Genomic DNA, 21,853 nt, shown 5'->3' on the forward strand with positions numbered 1-21,853 from the left:
TCTATCCTTTCCGGAAAGGGTAGTGCAGCGTCTCTGATTCTTGTTTCAAAATAACCTTCTTTCCTTTGGTCCTATCATGATGCTTGGAGGTATGAATCTACTATTGATGAGGCTTTACATGGGTGGATCCCACAGTTAATGAACCTCCAACTCTCGAATCTATGACGTCGAGGCTCAACTACAATAGTACCTGGAAAGTCCATACCGAAGGAAAAGGATTCCTACTAGTCAATGCCACGAAGTAGGATGAAGACGATCGGCACCAGACAGCTACTATCGAGGATGCTATCAAATCAAGGAGGAATAGTTAATTCCGGGGTGACCAATGAGGGTTTCAGGAGGATCTAAAAATACCTTTTTTGATATATAACACCTGCTACATCGGGATCTACTGAGTCAGGACTCAGCAATGACAAGAATTGAACTAGTCCATATGTGTCACCACAAACCACCCCCCTCCTTTTTTTTTTTTTTACTTTTTTATATATATATATATATTGTTTTATTTTTACCCTGCTGGTTGACGGCATTTGAAAGTGAACATGGCTGAATAATCTCCTTGACTTATAGGGCCGGTGGGATTCTAGAACCTGAACCAGCTCGGGAGACGAAGTGGTTCCATTCCTTGATTTGTACCCATTTTCATTCTCTGGGGTGGATCCGCGGTTCTGAAGGAAATCAAGAATCGGTCGGACTAAGGTTAGAGGGAATGCAAACATTGGTGGTTTTGGCATGCAAGCAGAAGCAACGTGACTGGATGTTTGGGCTCTTGCCCCGCAAGTCCGGGCTGGTCGGCCGTCCACTAGTGGACGAAAGCGCATGGTCGATCGCCTTCCGTTGACGTCGGTGGTTTGGCCTTTTGCCTTAACTCGGCACTCCCCTAATGAGGAAGATTTCTCTCTGTTCCATAGCCAACATGAGGTTTCAGATCCTGATCGCTTTGCTTTTCCATCTTGATCTGGCTTTCAGCTTTCTTGGGTGAATTTTACTGGTATGAACGGGTTTCACGAGGTTGCAACGTAACCCAGATCGTGTCGGATCGGGTGAATCAACCCAAAACCGCGTACTAGCCTTTCTCTCCTCCCTTCGGTACAAAGGGTCTTTTTACTCGTCCAGTCTTATACCGCCACGCTTCTCGTGGAAAGCAGGGATGTCGCTCAGAGATCGGTTTCTCAATCTCAGCATGCACGATCGCGCCCAAACCGTGAACCTGCCGCTAATCACGACGCCACCAGAAGACAATGATATGGTGTTAAGCGAACTCAAAGGCGACCCGAAGCCATCGTTACGGACGAATGACAACTGCGCCTCGGCCGCCAAACCTGTCACCCCACAGCTGGATGCCTCACTGTGTCGCATCTATCGCTACACCCCAATACCGACCGTCGTCGTTGACGCAAACCTATCCATACTGGAAGTGTCCGACAGTCAGCTCACCCTCTCGGGCCAGACCAGGGACACATTGCTCAATACTTGCATATGTGATATTGCCCCTTCCATCGTCCCTGTGCCAGATATTCCATCCTTATTTGGCGCGATACGAGCGGCTATCTCAACGAAGGAAATTCAGTTGATCGATGATATTCATCTAAGTGATAAGAAGGCGTACTTTCGACTTCAGGTTACGCCAATCTATAAAGACCGGACTCTATTATATATCGTTTTCGAGGCACATAAGGACACCAGGGATCGCTCTGATGCCCAGGATCATCACCATGCATATGTGAATGAAACGTACAAAATCCTGGTGGATACCGTCAAAGACTATGCCATCTTCATGCTGGACACCCATGGCAACATTACAACTTGGAATCCGGGCGCTGCTATCATGAAGGGCTACTCCGCTTCCGAGATCATCGGCAAGCACTTCTCCGTGTTTTACAGTCCCGAAGATCGGCGCAACGATAAGCCAGGGAGGGGCCTGGCGGTATGCTTGCGTGATGGAAGGATGGAAGATGAAGGCTGGCGCTACCGTCAAGATGGCTCTCGATTCTGGGCCAATGTTATGATCACCCCTGTTTACGAGTTCGGCCGTCATGTCGGATTCGTGAAAGTGACCCGTGATCTGACCGAACGGAAGGCGGCTGAGGGGCGTCTGATCGCCGCTTTCGAAGAATCATCAAGACTCAAGACTGACTTTTTGGCTAACATGAGTCATGAGATTCGTACACCAATGAACGGCATGCGCCTTGCGTTGTCTATGCTGACAGACACCGAGCTCGATAACAACCAGCGTGAATATGCATCCATTATCGAGGATTCTACGTCGGTATTGCTACAGATCATCAACGACATCCTGGATTACTCGAAGCTATCCTCAGGGTCATTCTCCCTAACATCGGATATTGTAGAGGTTGACAGCATCGTGGGCGCAGTTGTGCGAAATTGCAAATCTTCCCTAAGACCAGGCGTCACCCTCAGTTGTTCCATGCAGTCGAACTTTCCTCAAGCTGTGCGTGGAGATCCTCTACGATATCGCCAAGTACTCCAGAATCTTGTCGGCAATGCGGTGAAATTCACGGAGAAGGGGCATGTCCAAGTATCCACTTCATTCGCCACAGACGCTCAGGATCCAACAATGTATAACATCTCGACCGAGGTAGTTGATTCGGGAGTGGGTGTACCTGGAAGTGCTATCAACACCTTGTTCACGCCATTTACACGGTTTGCGGATTCTACGAGGCGGAAATACCAAGGCACCGGGCTCGGTCTTTCCATTTGCAAAAGCCTAGCAGAACTCATGAACGGGAGTGTAGGCTACCGACCAAATCCGGACGGCCCTGGTAGTGTATTCTGGTTCACAGCTAAAATGGGGCGGACGGATACGCGAGTGCCAATCAAGCGTTCCGGCATGCCCCCTACTGACAGCTCGGGAGATCTTATCAAAAAGTTGAAAGAGGTCGCGCCCCGCAAACATATCTTGCTCGTGGAGGATAATTTGGTGAATCACATGGTAATGCTGAAGCTCCTGCAGAGCTTCGGGTTCGAGCGGATTGATGCGGCCTGGGATGGGGCGGAGGCCGTTAGGCTAGTGAAACAAACGCCATTATCTTACAACGTAGTACTTATGGATATCAGCATGCCAGTTCTGGATGGCCTCGAGGCGACATCTCAGATCCGGGGTATGAAGATTGATGTGCCTATCATTGCGCTCACTGGCAATGCTTTGAAAGGCGACGCTGAAACCTATCTCGCCAAAGGTATGAACGACTATTTGGGAAAGCCTGTGCATCGCAATCATCTTCTGCAAGTGCTTTGGAAATGGCTAGGGACATGACGACTGAGTTTCTCACCGAGATATATGGCTGCGGGCGTGAAAACTCCCATTTTTCTTTTTTAGGAACCACTAGTTTGTGGATCATAGGGTTGTCGCCACTATTGACCCCCCTCTCAACATTCGTCAGTGCACTCACCGGGCCCCTCATTAGCTCCATCAGTATACTTGGGCTGGTGGCGCCAATCTAATTAGATGCTGAATGGGTGGCTAGCTCGAGAGATCCAGACTCTCCTATGTTGGTGGTACCCACTCGGCAACAGGGTGCCATCGTCTTAACAGACGGCGCTCTTGTTGCCCAAAACAAGGCGTGGTATGGAGCCCAGAAGGCTCTCTTAGCACCTCTATTTCGCCTTTCGAGGACGGTAGTCCGTCTCCACTGCCGAATTATTTCCGACGGAATTGGCCGGAAACCAAATCTGTATATCTATCTGAGACATTAGAGTCATTGCACGCGTCATTATTGGACTACTGTAATACTGCTTATACGCTAGGGAATGAAGTTACCATGTGAATGTTATCAATCCTACCTTCTTACACATCCAATAACGCTCCACTATTCCCCCACAACGTCGCCCGTCATGGAGCGTTGTATTGGAGAAAAGTCTGCATTTCACCCTTAGAGTGGCATCGCAGCATCCCAAATGCTGGCTCCATCCTGGCACCTGCGTTCACTGGTTAAACAAGAACCAGGGACCGCACGAGCATATCAAGCTAGTGTGGACGAGGGGAAGAACAGATTTGCAGTAAGGCTTCCGATCATCGATCTCGCAGTGCGTATCGAAGACGTCTATCACATAGCTTTCCTGATGAAGTTATCGCTCATGGCAAACCCATGTCACGCGGGTTAACACAATTGCTATCTTGTAACTCGCCACTCCTACCTATTAGTACTTGCTTTAAGAATGAGAAGCCGTTCTGAGGGATGTAGCTGGTATCTAGCGAAGCCGGGTCAAAGTAGTACTCGGCTGGCTTGATTTAGATGGTAATTTAATGGCGATCTGTCTAGGAAAGGGACCGATATATAAAATGATCACATCATGATATTTCTCTATATAAAGCCGGCTTAGGGCTTTCCTAAAGTTTCCATCCATGTTTCCTGCCTCTAAGACAAGAACTCTTTTCATGGTTGTTTTTTGCGATTCAAATAAAAGTATATAGAACTGACTCTCGAACCTGTTTGGCAATGTTCAATGCTTCTTCACGACTGCTCCTTGAATAGACATTGAAGTAAGCGAGAAAGGTGTTCCGACCAGTACTTGGATGCGGAACATGTTGCCCTCGTTTGACAAGACAACCGCATCTACTAATGCATGCTTCAAGGTCAGGTCTTCGTGCAATAAGATCCGCGCAGATGTCGTCCGAATCAAAGATACCTTGACAGGAGGAGGGAAAGTCAGCCGGAATGAAGACCATAACACTGGTATATTGCGGTCCCTTGAGGAATGGGTGGGCAAGAGCACGAACGCGAGTCGCATCACCCACGGCCGAGAGCAATGCTAAGCCCCAGTAGTCGATTCCGTAGGTGGATTCGACGATCTGGGAGCCTGTCATTCCTAGAGGGCGAGGATTGATCTCGATCAGCCATGCCTTTGGTGTACGATCACTGTCACTGCTCCGTGGGGAGAGCACCATGACCCCATCCTCAGTCGTATACTTGACCATGGAGTTCTCTATCCGTCCTTCCAGGTGCATCACCCCGCTCTGTAGACCAAGCGACAGCAACATGGCCAGAAAGGTTTCGCGCAGTAATTCAATCTCTGCCTCCGGTAGACTTGAGGGATAAACACTGCACAGCTCATGAAAGTTGATCAAAGAACCAACGCTTGGTCCATTGATATCGGCTGACTTTGGTAAATCATCGCATACCTCGAAAAATAGCAGCTCCCCGTCCTGTAGCACAAGGTTGACATCGACCTCGGGTCCGTCACAATAGGGCTCAATGACGAACTCGGGCCCGTGACGGGAGGCGATGATTGCGCTTACTGCCTCCTCGAGGGCGCTACGCGAATCGACACGATATACGCCTTCCGAGCTCCACCCCCCACAGGGCTTAATGATTAAAGGATAAGGCAGGTCGTGCTCCTGGGCTACCGTGATAGCTTGGGCGAGGCTCGACGCACGATATGCTTGATGGCCGGCGAATTTGCTTGTAAGATACTTGTTTGTGGCAATCCTGAATCCCTCTGGTGATGCGGTTGGCAGACCTATGACCTTGGCGGCCTCGGCGACTTGAGGCCAATAGGTGTCTGCAAAGGTGACGATACCGTCTACAGGCTTACCATAGGCCCGTATAGATGCGAGGATGTGGTCTTTCATATCCTCCTCTGGAGGGTTGGTCAATCGCGTCGGAATGAAAGCCTCGCATACATGGGCGTTCTCGGGTCTTCCGAGCCAGTGTCCGGCATCATCCAAAACGACCAAGCTGATTCCTAGCGTCGCGGCAGCGGTGTAAAGGCCAAGTCCATCGTCCGGGTGTGAGCTGTTCGCGTCGACGAGCACGAGCGTCCTCTGACGGGCCGCCTCTGGAATAATCCATGGGAATGAGAGTCGATTATCAAGTTCTTCGTCTAACTCCAAAGATACAGTCTCCAGGTCAACCGGAGGTACCGGACGCATAAGTATGCAGGCTGCAGCCGTAGCGAATATCGCCGACAAGGAGATGTCGTCCTTTACAATAGGGGTGGCTTCACCTTCGTAGCGTTGTAATGGTTTTGCAAATGATTCTATATGTTCAACAAGCAAGCAATCGTGAAGACGTATAGGGATAATATCCGACCTGACTATGTATCCCTTTGCCAGCGGGATGATGAGTCTGATTAGCCGCTCTTGATCTTGGGCCACTGGCGCTAAGAAAATCCGCAAGAAGAATTCGTAAGCTTCTGCTGGGCCAAAGGATTTGGCTTCAAGCAGCGTCGGTTTCCCTTGGTGAACAACGACAACACGAAGGTCGTTGGAGCTTCTTATGAGGCTAGCTCCGAACGAGCACACGCCATGGACGGTGGTAAGCACACAGTCCACGGATTGCCACTGGTGGCTTTCCCGGTATGATGTCCGCAAAACTCGCCATGTGTGCTCACCCAGTAAGACTGCTTACATTCAGCTTTCAGACGCCGGACCTTAGATGAGATATAATCCTTACCGTGTTGTCTCCATATCTGAATTACGTGGGAAGCCGCCATGGTCGGAAGAATCTACGTATCAGGTCAAAGGACAAGACGGATGCGCCCCGATATGACATTGACAAAGCGTCAGATGCAATGAAATTGAAGTATTGATTCTCTATGTAAGCGGGGCTGAGGTTCTATTTATGCTGCCTGGGGAACGAAGAGATCAGGCCTGCGCTAGGCCTATTTGGGCAGCTTAGACATATTAGATGCAACCCAAGAAGTTAACAAATTGAAAGTATTATCGCCACATTAAATGTTTTCATCAATCATCTATTCCTGTTCCGCTGGGTACAGTTCGTCCTGCAACTGACCGACCAGTCCTCCAGCCACCAACACCCCCGACGACAAAGCCGTTGCGACGACTTTTACAGGAGAAGCACAGTCACCCGCAGCAAATACACCAGGAACCGAGGTGCTATAGAAGGGCGCCGTCGCTTCAAACTCTCCGGTGGGTGTCAGCTGCAGTCCGAGCTGCCGAGCAAAAGGGCCATTAATCTCAGTCCTGGGCTTATGGGTCTAGTGATGATTAGCAATAGATCATAAGACAACTAGTATATATATGACATGTACTTACCAGAAAGCCCTCTGTTACTTGCGTGCCATCCTCGAATATGACTTGGACATCGGATGCACTGGACCCTTTGGCTAGCTTGGAGATCTTTCTCTTGTGTACTTTAATCCCCGTTCCACGAGTTGATTCCTTCAGGGTCTGAGCGAGCTCCTCAGCACCGTCAGTGTACAATGTCACTGTATTAGCAAATCGCTTAGCCATACGGGCAAAGTGCATGGCTATCATAGGATTAGCAACGTCGCCAACGGCCAGAAGCCCAGCAGAAGCACAGCCACGCTCTTCGTAACCATGGCAGAAAAGACAGTGAAAACTACCATAAGTCGTTAGTCCACGGAATCTGAAAACGAAATCAGCCATGAAGGGTGTACTTACATGCCTGTCCCCCAACACTCTCCATATCCATCGATGTCCGGGAAAATGTCACGGACACCATTGGCTAGTACCAGTTTGCGGCCTGTCCAGACACGGTCAAGGCCGTCGAATGCTTTGAAATGGCCCTCAGATGTCTTTTGGACTTTCTTAATCTCGATGTCCTCAAATTGAATCGTATCATAGCGAGCCAGGATACGCTCACGAGCTTCGCGACGGAACTCTGCAGGTGAACTATGATCCCAGGTTGCCACGTTATGCATATGATGGGACAAGGCGTTGCGATAAACACCCGAGTCAAAGACAACTGCGCGGTAGAGTTGACGGGCGAGACCGGTTGCTACCGACAGTCCAGCTGGACCGCCGCCGATGATCAGAACGTCGTAGAGAGTCATGATTATAACTTTTGTTGATGTATCAATGCAGATAGAAGATAGAATATATCTCTGAAGTAGAACCATATAGCATGGTGGATTGACACGGAGATTTATATACAAGAGTTGCCGGAGACTTTTAGCCCTAAGAATGTCTCCGAATAGGCTCCATCGTCGTCTTGGCCAAGCTTTGAGAATCTAGACTTCACACGCCCCCTTTTTCTAGAATAAAAATCCACTAGCCATGGTCATATTCTGACTCATGCCCTGGCGACATGATCGCATTTGAGAGAATTATTCAGCCATGTAGCGTAATCCGTGTGGAAGGAGTTTGGTATACGACATCAACTCGCTCCCGTTTGGATGTTGTGTCGAGGACCCTTGGGACGACCTATTTCGTATCCAATACTATATGACCATATGCGTATCTATATTATGAGTCCGGTTGCATAATTGTGAGCTTTGTAAGCTGCTGAGTCTGGAATAAATTCATTAAGAATACCTTATTACTAAGGGTGAAGGACACTATAAAGTCTATTTGTGTCGTTTGGGTAAACAATACGATGGGAGTCAGTAGTGTCTTCCAAGTTCGGGTACCAACAGATACTGTTGCATAGTGTACTAATGTCATTAGTCTTATGTGATATTCTAGACTCTTCTTGATGTTACTTGTCATAGCGGTCAGCTACGGGTTTTGCGGGCGACAACCGCGATGGACAAGCAGTTTTATATTTATTCAAATCAAGATACGAGTATAATAGAACGATGTATGTGTGTGACTGGCATAAACCCCCAACGCAACACATCTAAAAGAAGTTGTCGGTTCTGATAACGAGAATTGAATATAGGCTCAGTATTAATGGCCAAACTCCACTTACTGATTCTGGCAACTGCTATTCTGCACATTACAATGAGTTTCACAGTCGGAAAAGGTACTCAGTAGTAATAAAAGATAATTAAGATAGGGATATGCTAGAGGAGCCTATAGACTTGTAAATATAGCGGAGCGGGAAGGCGTTAATAAACGGAGATTGTGGAACAAATCGTGGTTTTTACTAATGATACCATAAACGATGATAGCTTCAGGCAAGACGGAATATCGTGATTGAAATGGACTCACCCAGATAATGGCTTATATATCAAATAGACGGCAGATGCAATGCGAATAGGCACAAAGCTAAGAGCACTCAACGGCTTTGTAATGTAGGAAGAGAACCGGAACCATCAGAGGGTCATGCTCAGAATGTCTACTAGAAATAGTCCAGATAAAGTATTCTCTGTCCTATCTAAAGGTCCCAGAGTAGCTCTAACTACCTTATTTCTCGATGTGTTTGGACTAAGAATCCTTGTATTGATGCCAGAGTTGAAAAGGTAATTAGAAGCTGATATTGTCGAAAATGACATAGAAGCAAAACGTTTAATAGATATTTAACCTTGGATCTATGGATAATTAATAACATCCCAACCACTGGGCAAACTGAGAGGCATAAAGCATAGAAAGATCAGAGAAAGCCAAGCCTCATTCCGACGATGGAAGGCAGTTTCGAAGGGGCTAAAACGCCCTAGGAATGTCGATCAGGCGTACATCTCTCGTATATCAACCCCACTTAAATCCCATCGCCACGTCAGGCCAAAAGGAATAAATTCAAATGAATGCTCCCCTCTTCAAGTATCTCAAACCCAATTAAAAACTCTTCATCACTCTCCCAATACGAAACCCCACAAGAAAACCCTACAATCAACCTCTAACCCCACCAAATGGACCCGTTCAACCAAGGCATCCAACAAATCTATTCCAGCTTAGCCATTGGCTTTGCCATGATCCTAGTATTTGTTTTCGTCCGACGTATCATCAACTATGTTCGCTCTTTGCCGCGGTCCCACCCGATCCCTGCTGGTGGTCGAATGCTGTGGGCCTTCTTGAACTCCAACCTTGTCGCACAAACAGTTGGATATACGCTCATGATGATAATGCTCAGGCAATCGCTAAACAAGACGCCTCAGCGTACATGCCCTAATCCGTGTCCATCTAAGATCAATGTGAAGTTTGATCATAAGGAGATCTCCGATATTGTTTCATCGGCGGTTAGGAGTGCGCTGGCGGAGGCTACTGGTGTTAACGAGGGCAGTGCGCAGTAGATCTTTGCCAAGATCTCTCGTCTCTTGCAGTGCTTCGCGTGTGTTTGGTATGGGTGGTTTGCGGTTTCTTTTGCGGTTTCTTTTCTTTCTTTCTTTCTTTCTTTTTAACGAGTAATGAAGACATGAGTTCGCATACTGTATTCTATGATTCTGATTTTAGGGGGAAGAGACGTTTAGCGAACCGACAGGAATGGACGTAGCGTGGTTTAATAAGAGTGAGAATAATGATGGTGATATCAGGAATATTTGTTTATGCAAAGTCTGGATATTTATGGTACCCTAACTTTAGATAAAGCTGTTAACTTTCGAAATTATATAAGTAGGCTGTAACTGTAGTATTCTTGATCGATGTGACCGTGTTTGGATATCCTACCTTGCGCTGGGAAATAGGAAAATATCATGTCGATAGTATTTGACACTCTGCACGGGGCAAGCGGCGGATAAACCTTGATTATAACAGATTTATGAGTAGTTATAAAAGAATAGCTGCTGGCTAAAGCAAGAACGGATGTTCAAGCAGCTGTTTGGCTGTCTTGCGTTCCTCTGGCATCCATCTCAACATTGATGTAATGAATGCCAAAAATAACTCTTTCTCCTCACCACTGAGACGCTTCTCCAGGGTGTCGAGAGAAAGAGTGGGTATAGGCGCTTCATGGTGAGCAATCCAGCCACCTGCAGCTATGTTAGTCTCGGAATCAGTAGGGGAGGGTGCGCATTGAGAAACAGGTACTAACCGCTCGAGTCAAAGCACTGCTCTGTCGTCTCACTACGCCGCACGAATTCGGTCGGCGGTGGTCCAATCAAGGCTACCATGAGGGCCAGATGCTTAAACGGATCATGGCCGCCTCTAGAATCGAATATACCTCCAAACAGATGCTGCCCTTCGAACAGGTCCCAAATCTAACCGTCAATCAGCAAGGTAGGGCAGCAACAAGAAATTCCAGTAGCGGCTGACTCACAAGGCCTGCAAGGTTCCAGATATCGATAGCGCTTCCCCAAGGCATCTCAAAAATAACCTCTGGCGCTCTGTATATATGTGGCTGGACGAAAGGCCCTGACTCCTGCATTTTGCCAATCCTTGCCTCACCAAGGTCGCACAGGACTGGGAGACCGTAGCTCTCGCCTCCAATTAGCCTGCGAAACTTTCGACTGCTATAGATAATAAGTGACTGGTCAATCAACTTCCGGGGGCTTGGGATTTTGGATTCCATGGTTGTAAAATCTGCCAGCAAAGAGCTACTCTCCAGGCTGAGCATCAGGTTGTCGGTCTTAAGATCTATTATATATCAGTCCAAAATCCAATGTTCACAGCGCGTAGGTCTCTACCAGTATGGATAACCTCGGCCTCAGCGTGCAAGAAATCAAGCGCCAATAGAAGTCGCCTGACAGTCATTCTGAGCAGAGGTAGATTAAATGGCCTGGGATTCATTCGCATCATCTCGAGAAGAGTCATATGCATTGGCTGCAACACAAGGCACTGATGTGTGCCGCCAGGGCCCTGGAGTTCAAATGAATCATAGAGCTCGCGGATCAATGACTGTCCCGCATGCGAAGAATCAACTTTTACCAGGTGTTCATAGACCCTCAATTCGCGATCTGTCGCACTAGGATGATCTGGTAAATGTGTGGATACCTTCAATACCGTGTAGTTATTGACTCTTGTTTCGTAATTCGTCAGAGTTCTTCTAGGATCTATTGGACCTGGGGTACACACTGAAGATCCCGGCATAGCCAGCTCGTTGAGTATGCCCCGTACCCAAGCTTTCCCGCGATTTTATATCTGGTGTGGTATACATCGCCAATTTTTACTGGGTAATAATGCGCTGGTGCGTAATGTGGTAGGGTTTCTTCCTCGATCGGGGTCCCCGTAGGGAGGATATGCGTCAGGCTAGAGAATTCTCTAGGACATGGTCGCGCTCGCCGGACGTTGTTTGTTAAAGCCCTCAACATAGACGCCATTTAAATCCAACCCAGCCTCCCACAGCACAAAAGTAGCCAAGGCAGGTTGAATCAGGTTGTGAGATATGGGAAAGGAGAGCTTGTCGCGGGTCGGAAACGACACCAGAAGCCAAAAACGAAAACATGCCGTGATCATATGACCCAACCTCGTAGTTTCGCGTTTCGATAGCAAATGTAACGTATTGGCCCATTGCTTCGTTTTCTTGTAAGTTACTGAAGGACAAAGATGACCCTAGAACCCGTATTAATTTGAAAATACAAGAGTCTCAGAGAAGAAGAACTTGGCCGTTGAAATGCTCCAAGCCTGTGTCTATCCCTTGTTGGGGCTAGTCCACGCTTAACGAAGCCCTATGTTTAGTCTGACTAGAAACAGGCCAACTATATGGAGCTCATCCGTGCCTCTTCCCTTGCCTTTCTCTCTTCCTTCAATTGACTTCAATTCTGCAATATTATGCTGTATAGTCAGCGGTAACGTTATTTCCAAGAGCGAGGAAAGATGATCCACTGGTCGGGTTGAGAAACCATGCACAACCTAATGACTCTAGTATAGAAGATAGAGCTCTGACTGATTTAGAAATATAACCAAGCATTCATAGCACTATTACTTGAGATTTGCAGATTAGATATGCTAAACCCATTAAAGCAACACAGAATCTTCACTAGAGCACCGCTAAGACACAACCAGGACTGGTCGTAAAAGTATGCTTCCACCCCACGGACCGGAGAAGAGCCAAAGACACCTAGGTAACCTGGCGATTTTGAGGATTTAGATCGTGTTCATAAGGCACCTCCATTCTACTAAACTTCTGGTTTTCAACACAAACTAGCTCGTGCCAATCGTCTTTGGTGCGCCTAGGTGGAAGCTAGTTTTGGTATATGGTAAGACCAATGATGTATACATTCTTCACCCCAATCATCGGTGTGTCTTTGGTTCACTCTTAGCGCATCTCGTGGAGTTTGCTTTTACGACTTTCTCAGGGGTCAAACTTTAGTCTAAGTAGTCTTACATAGGTATTCCCCGCGTCGATCAGCGATATATTGTTACCGCTGCCGAGGGATAGAGTAAATAGCGGGTCCAGAGCCCCGACACTTACCGTTGTCCGTCCGATCGTCATCTGTTTATACCCCACAGAAGGATGTCCTCGAGAAGCTTAAGTGGCTCCTTCACATGGGTTCACTTCAATTAAGCTCATCCGAGGCTTCTTTAAGTTGGGTCCTCCGCATTTCCCTTCCCGTGTTGTGATGATCATGATACTAAACCATACAAATCCAGCGCCATCCTCAGAACCATGACTATCTTAATCTGCGCTAGACTAGCTTGGCTCTTGGGTGCCAAGTTGACCTGGACTAAACAGGTTTATCAGACCTAACTGGGCCCAGCGATATATCTCTGCCAATAAGGATGACGCCCCGCGCAGATCGAACCCTGAAGCGAACATACTCACACGCCTTTCCCCTCGGTCTTAGCCCACATTAATGCTCCTTCAGGAGAACAATGCGATTGTCAACACGCTAACTCTGAGAGCTCGTAGACTACTGCTTGGAAGGGTTTGCGCCTTTTGCGAGCGGGGAATGGCGCCATCTAGACGGGTATATGAGAGGATAGAGCCCGTCTATGGTGGCCCTTCTTTCACCTCTGTTCTCTGTGTTCAGGGTTGACGAACCCGGGTGACAAAACCGACATGAAGAGTTCATTTATCTTGTTTAATGTACTAGTAACGGGCGCCTTGGCAATCCCAACGCGTACTGACTATGTCCTCCACGAACGTCGCGATGCTATACCAAGCCACTGGACCGAGGAGAAGCGTCTGGACGGCCAGACCGTGCTGCCCATGAGAATTGGTCTGACTCAGTCCAATTTGGATCGTGGTCATGACCTTCTCATGGAAGTGTATGCTTCCATGCCCTCTGTACCCTCTTCTCGTTCTAACGATCTAGGTCCACTCCCGGTTCCCATCGGTACGGCGACCACCTGACGGTTGACGACGTCCATGATCTATTTGCTCCCTCTCCAGAAAGCGTAGATAGCGTCCGCTCATGGCTGGAGTCTGCGGGCATTGCCCCCGATCGTATCTCCCAGTCGACGAACAAGCAATGGCTACAGTTCGACGCATGCGCCGCTGAGGTCGAACAGCTTTTAAAGACAGAGTTTTACCGTTACTCACACGCTGGTACTGGTCGGTCCCATGTAGCTTGTCGCGAGTAAGTAACCCCATTGCAAACGTGAAATGCTGTCTCTGATTAAGTAACCAGATACCACGTACCGGAAACGGTGCAATCGCATATCGACTATATCACACCTGGTATTAAGCATCTAGAGATTCGAGAGGAGCGACCGATTGAGAAGCGTAGCCTTGACAAGCGGTCATTTGGTATTCTACCACCAATTCTCCGACCATTGACCCTGCCTTTGGAGGAGCTACTAGGCCAGTTGCTGGCGTTGTGCGATGTAGCTGTAACACCCGCTTGCATTCAGGGTAAGTGCATGTCCACCATAGCTCGGAGAAAACACACACTGACTGACTAGCCATGTACAACGTAACCGACGGTGACAAGGCAACAAAGGGCAACGAGCTCGGTATCTTTGAGGATCTCGGTGATGTCTATAGCCAGGATGACCTGGACCTCTTCTTCTCAACTGTCGCCCAGTATGCTTCTCCCGTCTCCCTCCACCCTCCACCCACTCTAACCCCCCCTCCCAGTAAGATCCCCACAGGCACACACCCAATCCTCAATGCCATCGACGGCGCCCAAGCTCCAGCAGACACCACAAACGCAGGGACAGAATCCGACCTCGACTTCGAAATCTCCTACCCACTCATCTGGCCCCAGAACAGCATCCTCTTCCAAACCGACGACCCCATCTACCAAAACAACTACACCTACAACGGGTTCCTGAACAACTTCCTCGACGCCATCGACGGCTCCTACTGCAGCGAAACCTCCCCCCTAGACCCACCGTACCCCAACCCCGGCGACGGTGGGTACAAATCCCCCCGCCAATGCGGCGTCTACAAGCCCACAAACGTAATCTCAATCTCCTACGGCGGCGCAGAAGCCGACCTCCCGATCGCCTACCAGCGCCGCCAATGCCAAGAGTTCATGAAACTGGGCCTACAGGGCGTCTCCATCGTCGTGGCCTCCGGTGACTCGGGCGTCCAGGGCCGCGGCGGCTCCCCGACCCCGAGCGGCTGTCTCGGAAAAGATAATAAGGTCTTCGCCCCGGATTTTCCGGCAACTTGTCCCTACCTCACCACCGCGGGAGGCACATACCTGCCCCCTGGGGCTGACGTGCACGCGCATGAAGAGCAAGCAACAACAAGCTTCCCTTCCGGTGGCGGGTTCAGTAATATCTATAAAAGACCGGACTACCAGAACGCTGCCGTCGAGGAGTATTTCAACACGGCCCAGCTCTCGTACCCGTACTACGAAAGCGTCGATAATAGCAGCTTTGCTGCCAATGGTGGAATCTACAATCGTATCGGGAGGGCTTATCCCGATGTTGCTGCTATTGCGGATAACGTACTGGTGTTTAATAAAGGCTTGCCGACATTGGTTGGGGGGACGTCTGCCGCGGCGCCGGTTTTTGCGGCGCTGTTGACGAGGATTAATGAGGAGAGACTTGCTGCTGGGAAGAAGACGGTGGGATTTGTTAATCCCGTGTTGTATGCTCATCCGGAGGTGTTTTTTGATGTCACGAAGGGGAGTAATCAGGGTTGTGGGACGGATGGGTTCCCGGCTGCCAAGGGGTGGGATCCCGTTACTGGACTGGGGACGCCGAATTATCCGAAGTTGTTGGAGTTGTTTATGGGGCTGGATTGATGTTCTTGAGAGGAAGTAAACACTCTATGTGAGTTGTGCTGACTAGAGTCTGGAGAGAATTTGAAGTTACATGTTAAATGTAGATTTTATTGTATATCAGGTGATTCTACTCCAGAGACATTGGTATGATGTATACATTTTAGCTTTTATTCATATATACGATGTATATACACCAATCTATCCTCCCTATGGACATACAAGCAAAACATCAATCATTAAACGTGACCAGCACATCAACAAGACACTTAAAGAATGACCTTGTGGTCAGCGGGAGCCTCCTCAGGCTCACCGAAGACGTCGATGTTCCAGCGAGGCTTGTTAGCAACGTAGGGGACGTTGTAACGGCGCTCAGTGCCAAGGGCAGTGACCTTGGCGATCTCCTCGTCGGTGAGCTCGATCTCCTGGAAGTTGGCAGCGATACGAGTGGGAGTGACAGACTTGGGGATGACACTGTGGCCACCGACCTGGGACCAGGCGAGGATGACCTGGGCGGGGGAGACCTTCTCGCCAAGACGCTTGCCAGCCTCCTCAGCGACGGCCTTGATCTCGGGGCGGGTGATGAGGAGGGGCTCGCCGATCATGTTGTTACCGAAGGCGGAGTAGGCGGTGACGTGAATGCCCTTCTCCTTGCAGTACTGGATCAGCTTGGGGCTCTGGAGGACGGGGTGACGCTCGATCTGGTTGGCGGCGGGGACGACGCCGGTAGCGTTGATGATGGCCTCGAGCTAGAACAGGGAGTATTAGTATTAATGTTTATGCTAGTCGAGTAACTGAGACGAGCAGGCTGCGGGTGACTTACGTGCTCGACCATGTGGTTGGAGACACCAATGGCGCGGGCCTTCTTCTTGTCGAGCTTGATCATGGCCTTCCAGGTGTCAACGATGGAGATGCTGTCGTCGATGATGCAGTCGCCACCAGGGACAGTGCTGCCCTCAACGAGAGGGAAGTACTCGTTGCCGGTCTTGAAGGCAACGGGCCAGTGGACGAGGTAGAGCTATTGTTCCTTTTGTTAGTTCTTATGCATCCCAGATAGGAAGGTTTAACCCCAGAACATACATCAAGGTACTCGAGGCCACACTCCTCAAGGCAGTCGTCGAGAGCCTTGGCGACAACATCGGGGTGGTGCTGGCTGTTCCAGAGCTTGGAGGTGATGAAGACATCCTCACGCTTGATGTTGAACTCCTTGAAGGCGCGCTTGATACCGACGGCGATTTCCTTCTGGTTCTGGTAGATAGTAGCCAGATCCAGGTGACGGTAACCGGCCTTCAGGGCCTGGTAGACAGCCTCACCGACCTCACCGGGGGCAGACTGCCAGGTACCGAATCCCAGGGTACTGCGCAAATAGATGGTCAGTGTTGCCGTTCCTTCATTGATTGGTTTCCATGTAAACATACGGGATTTGGGCGCCGGAGTTGAGGGTAACCTTCTTGCCGAGAGACATGATGACGGTGAGAGATATGAATAGGGGAAAGTGGTATAGGAGTTCAGAGAAGAATGAGACGAGAAGATGAATGAAGAGAAGAGAAGAGAAAGAAGAGGAGGAGGAAGAGGAGAGCAATAAGTAAGTTTCTCACTTGCGCTTCAACTCCGGTGGGGGAAAACCATCGGAAAATTCCTGGATTTAATTATCCGCTTTTACCCTCAGGCTCTACCCCGCCAGTCCCCATGACCACTAAACCCGTTTGGGAATACCCCTCGGTGGGGTTTTTCACCACGAGTACCTTTCGGGTAATTCGAGCCACCACTTGACATGTTGTTTTCTCCTTTGGTCTTTCTCCCTGGCTATACAAATCAAAGAAATATGGATCGTGATGGGTACCTTGCGACAAACTTCGATACGTTTCCACGTGTCCTTACAATTCATGCGATGTCCACGGTGAATGTTCTCTCTACGGGCAGGTAGTAAACAACAATCAATATCAACTGATGCGCAAGTAAATTGTCGGCGGAGTCCTGCATGACGTCAAGCGGCAGACACTCCTCCGGAACAATTCAATTCTTTACCAAATTAATTTCCCCTTTTTGTTCAAAGGTTCTGAAGGCTTCCATTTGTTCGGTTCTTTTCTCTGGTCGGGAACCCGAAACAGTAACTGGGGTTCGCTTCCCCGATCTCCGGACGTATTCTGACCCCTCAATTTAATTAATAAAAATCCGGAGTATGCCGAGTATCAAAGATGCCGCGTCACGGGAGTTACTTGCATCTGTACCCCCACATCCTTCGACTGGCCTCCACTCCATACTCTCCTTTGGTCAGGTTTGGACAATACGATTGGATGACCTGAATGCTTCCGATTACCAATATTGATTATAAAACCATGGTCTAGCACCTGCTACTGGTAGGAGACCTAAGGCATCAGAATGGATTCCGTTTCAGTCGCGTGGCTTTTGATTATGTCCGAGGCCGTCCAGACAAAAAAGAGAACAAACTTTAAGGTCGTTACTACCATGCCACTGCACAATCGCATACGTAGTATGCACGTGACAACTCATCATCAGTCAGCAGTCTCAGCCATCTGTGCATCTCTCGCTACGAGTCCCTTGGCAGTAACTCCATCCCTTACTGTAGTATAGTACCGTGCCCGCGTCCAGCGGAAGACTCAGTGTCACTAATGTACAACGCCATATCAACGAGCGTGTACACCTGGGTGATGTGTTCTACTGGATCTTCATGTGCACTCTCACGTAACAGGCCTCACGCTCCGTAAGATGAGACGTGCATAGTCGAGGCCTGTACTCATGCTTAGTCTCTATCCCCACCATAACATATCTGCTTTCTTAAATATTCATACAGCACATACGACTATGCGAGGATTCCAGTCACAAATCCACTGATAAAGTGCGATGTGCATATCAATTCACAATGGCAGCCTGTTTTGCAACGTAATGTGATGAAATACTGCAAAGTTCGCGATCACCTGCAGCTCGCACACATTGTCTAGGGAGTGGATGCTCACATCCGTCTGAATGTGCGGGAGTTTAGTCTCCGCGAAGCCGGTGATGTTCAACGAAACATTGCCGCTGGATTCCACAGAGGATGTGGCGATCTTGCCGTAGGCCAGTGCTTCGATGCTATCGTTATAGCTGAGCTGCTAGCTGTGGGCGGTTCGTCCGAGCAGCATCCCGGTCAGGAGATAAAAAGAAGAACTTCTCATTGTTTTGAGTTCTGAAGATCTGAGCCGGAGACTGAATGGATAATGGCTTGCTATACTTATGTACTACCTACGTTGCAGCGGGTGAATTTCTCTCTATTTATATAAGGCTCTGGGGCGTAAAAAGCTCTTGCTCGAGCCTGAACGGGTTCTTGCCTAATGTTCACGACGTGACCCTAGAGGTTCATCATAGAACTGTGGTAGGGTATAAAAAAAATATAAAAATTCTTACCCTTGTCAATACGACTAAATAGAATGGGTACAGTTAGATCACGGCTGAACTAGGAAGCAGTACGGTGGTGATATTGCCACGGTGGCCCTTTTCCTTTCACAACCTATCACAGTAGCCTTAGAGATCCAGGATTCGATCCTTTTCGCTTCTGCCTAAGTCGGACACGAATCCCTCGATCTAGGGGTCTTGCACTTGCCAGTTATAGCTATAGCTCTGGCAGCAATGACCTAGGATCAAGGGGCTTAGTCTTGCATTAACTGAAATAGCTTGGCGTTAGCTTGGTTTTCTTGACCTTGGTGAGTCTCATCCGGACTTTTGTGAGAGGGTCGATGGAGCAATATATGAAGAGAAGACAATGCCTATTCTCCGATCATTCCATTCACGGAAAGAAAGTGAACAACTTCCGCTTCCTACTTATACTCACTCTCTGCCGTATACGATGGCATACCGGTCAGACCCACACTTTTTGTTGACCCTCTTTCGTGAACTCTTCAATACCTTTATTCATTCCACCGGAGATGACCCACTACTTGCGCGAACGCATCGATCTATCCAAAATCAACCTGTCCAAACGAATAATACTTTACTATTAGTACCGATTACTCTAGGGCTTCTCCTTAACCTCTTAGTGAGCGATTAATAAAGAATCCCTGTTCTCCGCTGAGGCTAATGGGTCCCAGATACGGTACATTATTGGTCGTGTCCTAATGTCTATCTTAATCCTTGAAACTGTAGAGAAGCAGGCTGATGCTTCTGAGCTGGGGGACAAGAAGCCAGCTCCCTCCAGTCGCCAACTGCTCCGAACCAGTGCCATACTCTACCGCACTGGGGGTGTCCGTCTTCTCCTGAATGGTATCGGTTCCGCCTGTACTTACTGGACGATGCACATCTCGGTGGCAAAATTATCGACTACTCTGCTTCCCAGCCCGGCCGCGCATATCCTTGCATCAGTCCTACTCGCTGAGACCCATTTTCTCTGGACCGCGCGCACCATCCTTCCGCGTAACCAGCTGCGCTTCGTGTCCAACCCCGGCGACCGCCAGAGGTGGAAAGCGCTGGTGCTTCCAACTTTAGTCTATGCCGCGGCTGAAGCGGTGATGATGCATTTGACAGCTCTATTCGACAGCAGCATCTCCCCACCGCCGGACGGGGAAGTCACAATAGCGGGATTATTGTACATTGTGAGATCCGACATCCTCGTATCAGGGCTCATGCTCGCTGCCCAGTTGTTTCTCCTTCTTCCCTCTTACATGGTGTTAATCCTGGTCCAGGCCAGTTTTCTGCCGCCCACTTGCGAGACGCTGATCTTCAATCCATCGAGGCAGCAGCACCGGGGCAGACGGGTGGGAGAGATCTTTTCAGCGGTCAATCGAGGACCGCGACAAGCACAACAGGCGGTGCAGATGATTGAGATCGGACAGTTACTCAGTTGTCTGGAATTGCATGGGAAGATGTGTCTATGTTTGGTTGGGGTTGCCGCCATGGTGCATTCAGTGGTCTACTGTATGTTGTAGAAGGAATACCAGCGTCCCACGACTACATTTTCGAACCTGGTTTCTCGACGCTAAATGTCCTCGTGGAGGAATTAGTTAGAGTACCTTCTACACTGGGCCAATAAAGAGTGCCGGCTGGAATCCCTTCCGGCTTCGCCAGCAGACGAATAAAATGAGGAGATAAAGAAACGGTAAAAGTCATCTTCCTGCACCAGTGGTGTCTCCAAGACCCTTTTGTATCTAAGTCAGTGTTCTAAAGTTTCTTGTAATATCTAGCCGTTCGCGTAAAGACTTAGTAACTTGTCTATAGCTCTTTCTTACTGCGGTGTGTGGTAGGTCCTATCAAATCGGCCTCTAGTATCTATCACTGTATTATACTAAAGCAGTGACCGACTACAGTGACTCGGGACACCAGGACGACCATCTATAGATTGAAGGATTAGTTTAATTACCCTACGGTAAGTTGTTAAATCTTGAGATCCCCTAATTTAACTGTCAGCTATTTATTATTATTTGGTTTAGTGATCATAGTGTTTCTCTCCAGCAGCTGAATCACTGTATGGCGACCATTTACTGAAGCTGTTCTGACTAGTATCCATCTGTTATTCTTTAGAACAGTGGGATTTACACCATTGTTAAGCAGCAGTAGGACTATAACATAGTAACCGGTTGCTGAGGTAGTATAGAGTGGTATCTATACTCTATGATTCTTAATACTGATATCTGCACCTCTCTCAAAATGGCCGCTTGACTTCAAGGTAGCTACAATACGACTGATAATAGCTAGTAATACTAATAAGACTAAGAACCAAGGCCCACACAGCAATATCGATTTAACACACCGGGTGATACAAGAGAAGGGGCTTGTTTGTTTAGGTCCTGGACTCCTGGTGAAGACGTGAGAGACAAAGACATCCAGGACCTGGAGGTGGTCTTCGAGAAGGTGAAAAGGCGATTGAGGGTGAGGAGGATACTGAAGATATTGTGTAGGGTAAAAAAGCCTTCTTATATGGTCCCTTTATTATCAGACATATTGCAGATGTACCTAGTTGGTTTAAGAGAAGGTGAATTACTTATAGTTTTATTTTCCCTTAAAGCGAACTGAAATTAGGGTATATACCTGAAGTTCAAATCCTTTTTGTAATAGAAATTTAATAGTATAAATATAGATAGATATCGTGTCGTATGTTCTCTTTGTTTCCTGTTATATTGCATTTTCTTAACACAAAATCCTGGTAAACATAACAGTTTTAACTTACCTATTATCTCTCTTACCCGCTAGACAATTTTTTCAGAAGATT

At 48.4% G+C, this 21,853-nt stretch overlaps 10 protein-coding genes across 10 annotated transcripts; 5 read left to right on the forward strand and 5 right to left on the reverse strand.

Annotated features, from left to right (window-relative positions):
- Positions 1 to 254: 254 nt before the first annotated feature.
- BDV38DRAFT_183652 (uncharacterized protein) lies at positions 255 to 1,058 on the reverse strand. Its single transcript, XM_032052130.1, has one exon. The coding sequence runs from the start codon at positions 819 to 821 to the stop codon at positions 345 to 347; it is 477 nt and encodes a 158-aa protein (XP_031909613.1). The 5' UTR covers positions 822 to 1,058; the 3' UTR covers positions 255 to 344.
- fos-1 (sensor histidine kinase/response regulator Fos-1/TcsA) lies at positions 987 to 3,598 on the forward strand. Its single transcript, XM_032052129.1, has one exon. The coding sequence runs from the start codon at positions 1,151 to 1,153 to the stop codon at positions 3,275 to 3,277; it is 2,127 nt and encodes a 708-aa protein (XP_031909614.1). The 5' UTR covers positions 987 to 1,150; the 3' UTR covers positions 3,278 to 3,598.
- An 819-nt stretch (positions 3,599 to 4,417) lies between these two features.
- Positions 4,418 to 6,270, reverse strand: BDV38DRAFT_274255 (uncharacterized protein; the record flags this gene model as incomplete). Its single annotated transcript, XM_032057814.1, has 2 exons — positions 4,418 to 6,117; positions 6,258 to 6,270. The coding sequence occupies 2 exons, from the start codon at positions 6,268 to 6,270 to the stop codon at positions 4,418 to 4,420; spliced, it is 1,713 nt and encodes a 570-aa protein (XP_031909615.1).
- Positions 6,271 to 6,535: 265 nt separating this feature from the next.
- Positions 6,536 to 8,013, reverse strand: BDV38DRAFT_257946 (NAD(P)/FAD-dependent oxidoreductase). Its single transcript, XM_032055670.1, has 3 exons — positions 7,388 to 8,013; positions 7,019 to 7,325; positions 6,536 to 6,960 (listed from the first exon to the last, which is right to left on the reverse strand). Exons 1-3 carry the CDS (start codon positions 7,843 to 7,845, stop codon positions 6,715 to 6,717), a joined length of 1,011 nt encoding a protein of 336 aa, XP_031909616.1. The 5' UTR covers positions 7,846 to 8,013; the 3' UTR covers positions 6,536 to 6,714.
- Positions 8,014 to 9,168: 1,155 nt separating this feature from the next.
- Positions 9,169 to 10,030, forward strand: BDV38DRAFT_257949 (uncharacterized protein). Its single transcript, XM_032055671.1, has one exon. The coding sequence runs from the start codon at positions 9,517 to 9,519 to the stop codon at positions 9,895 to 9,897; it is 381 nt and encodes a 126-aa protein (XP_031909617.1). The 5' UTR covers positions 9,169 to 9,516; the 3' UTR covers positions 9,898 to 10,030.
- Positions 9,930 to 11,947, reverse strand: BDV38DRAFT_257950 (putative protein kinase). Its single transcript, XM_032055672.1, has 5 exons — positions 11,612 to 11,947; positions 11,224 to 11,555; positions 10,857 to 11,173; positions 10,632 to 10,797; positions 9,930 to 10,569 (listed from the first exon to the last, which is right to left on the reverse strand). The coding sequence occupies exons 1-5, from the start codon at positions 11,854 to 11,856 to the stop codon at positions 10,391 to 10,393; spliced, it is 1,239 nt and encodes a 412-aa protein (XP_031909618.1). The 5' UTR covers positions 11,857 to 11,947; the 3' UTR covers positions 9,930 to 10,390.
- A 1,591-nt stretch (positions 11,948 to 13,538) lies between these two features.
- Positions 13,539 to 15,678, forward strand: BDV38DRAFT_296064 (S53 family peptidase; the record flags this gene model as incomplete). The annotated part of the gene is made up of 5 exons (XM_032062851.1): positions 13,539 to 13,747; positions 13,795 to 14,058; positions 14,110 to 14,333; positions 14,384 to 14,504; positions 14,559 to 15,678. 5 exons carry the CDS (start codon positions 13,539 to 13,541, stop codon positions 15,676 to 15,678), a joined length of 1,938 nt encoding a protein of 645 aa, XP_031909619.1.
- Positions 15,679 to 15,688: 10 nt separating this feature from the next.
- Positions 15,689 to 17,230, reverse strand: akr1 (putative aldehyde reductase (AKR1)). The gene is made up of 4 exons (XM_032055673.1): positions 17,073 to 17,230; positions 16,735 to 17,011; positions 16,478 to 16,672; positions 15,689 to 16,403 (listed from the first exon to the last, which is right to left on the reverse strand). The coding sequence occupies exons 1-4, from the start codon at positions 17,117 to 17,119 to the stop codon at positions 15,924 to 15,926; spliced, it is 999 nt and encodes a 332-aa protein (XP_031909620.1). The 5' UTR covers positions 17,120 to 17,230; the 3' UTR covers positions 15,689 to 15,923.
- Positions 17,231 to 18,033: 803 nt separating this feature from the next.
- Positions 18,034 to 18,802, forward strand: BDV38DRAFT_257962 (uncharacterized protein; the record flags this gene model as incomplete). The annotated part of the gene is made up of 1 exon (XM_032055674.1): positions 18,034 to 18,802. One exon carries the CDS (start codon positions 18,037 to 18,039, stop codon positions 18,247 to 18,249), a length of 213 nt encoding a protein of 70 aa, XP_031909621.1. The 3' UTR covers positions 18,250 to 18,802.
- A 451-nt stretch (positions 18,803 to 19,253) lies between these two features.
- Positions 19,254 to 20,811, forward strand: BDV38DRAFT_257964 (uncharacterized protein). The gene is made up of 2 exons (XM_032055675.1): positions 19,254 to 19,687; positions 19,740 to 20,811. The coding sequence occupies exons 1-2, from the start codon at positions 19,415 to 19,417 to the stop codon at positions 20,571 to 20,573; spliced, it is 1,107 nt and encodes a 368-aa protein (XP_031909622.1). The 5' UTR covers positions 19,254 to 19,414; the 3' UTR covers positions 20,574 to 20,811.
- The last annotated feature ends 1,042 nt before the right edge of the window (positions 20,812 to 21,853 follow it).

Source organism: Aspergillus pseudotamarii, assembly GCF_009193445.1.
Source record: "Aspergillus pseudotamarii strain CBS 117625 unplaced genomic scaffold BDV38scaffold_65, whole genome shotgun sequence".
Taxonomy (NCBI): domain Eukaryota; kingdom Fungi; phylum Ascomycota; class Eurotiomycetes; order Eurotiales; family Aspergillaceae; genus Aspergillus; species Aspergillus pseudotamarii.

Coding starts and splice junctions, on each gene's coding strand:
- BDV38DRAFT_257950 (XM_032055672.1), bottom strand. CDS start 11,856: ATGGCGTCTATGTTGAGGGCTTTAACAAACAACGTCCGGCGAGCGCGA. Junction 11,556..11,611: donor TGGCTATGCCGGGATCTTCA/GTGTGTACCCCA, acceptor TTACGAAACAAG/AGTCAATAACTACACGGTAT. Junction 11,174..11,223: donor GGCCGAGGTTATCCATACTG/GTAGAGACCTAC, acceptor GATATATAATAG/ATCTTAAGACCGACAACCTG.
- akr1 (XM_032055673.1), bottom strand. CDS start 17,119: ATGTCTCTCGGCAAGAAGGTTACCCTCAACTCCGGCGCCCAAATCCC. Junction 16,673..16,734: donor GTGGCCTCGAGTACCTTGAT/GTATGTTCTGGG, acceptor AAGGAACAATAG/CTCTACCTCGTCCACTGGCC. Junction 16,404..16,477: donor CCAACCACATGGTCGAGCAC/GTAAGTCACCCG, acceptor TCCCTGTTCTAG/CTCGAGGCCATCATCAACGC.
- BDV38DRAFT_183652 (XM_032052130.1), bottom strand. CDS start 821: ATGCGCTTTCGTCCACTAGTGGACGGCCGACCAGCCCGGACTTGCGGG.
- BDV38DRAFT_257964 (XM_032055675.1), top strand. CDS start 19,415: ATGCCTATTCTCCGATCATTCCATTCACGGAAAGAAAGTGAACAACTT. Junction 19,688..19,739: donor GGCTTCTCCTTAACCTCTTA/GTGAGCGATTAA, acceptor AATGGGTCCCAG/ATACGGTACATTATTGGTCG.
- BDV38DRAFT_257946 (XM_032055670.1), bottom strand. CDS start 7,845: ATGGTTCTACTTCAGAGATATATTCTATCTTCTATCTGCATTGATACA. Junction 7,326..7,387: donor GAGTGTTGGGGGACAGGCAT/GTAAGTACACCC, acceptor GACTTATGGTAG/TTTTCACTGTCTTTTCTGCC. Junction 6,961..7,018: donor AAGTAACAGAGGGCTTTCTG/GTAAGTACATGT, acceptor AATCATCACTAG/ACCCATAAGCCCAGGACTGA.
- fos-1 (XM_032052129.1), top strand. CDS start 1,151: ATGTCGCTCAGAGATCGGTTTCTCAATCTCAGCATGCACGATCGCGCC.
- BDV38DRAFT_257949 (XM_032055671.1), top strand. CDS start 9,517: ATGGACCCGTTCAACCAAGGCATCCAACAAATCTATTCCAGCTTAGCC.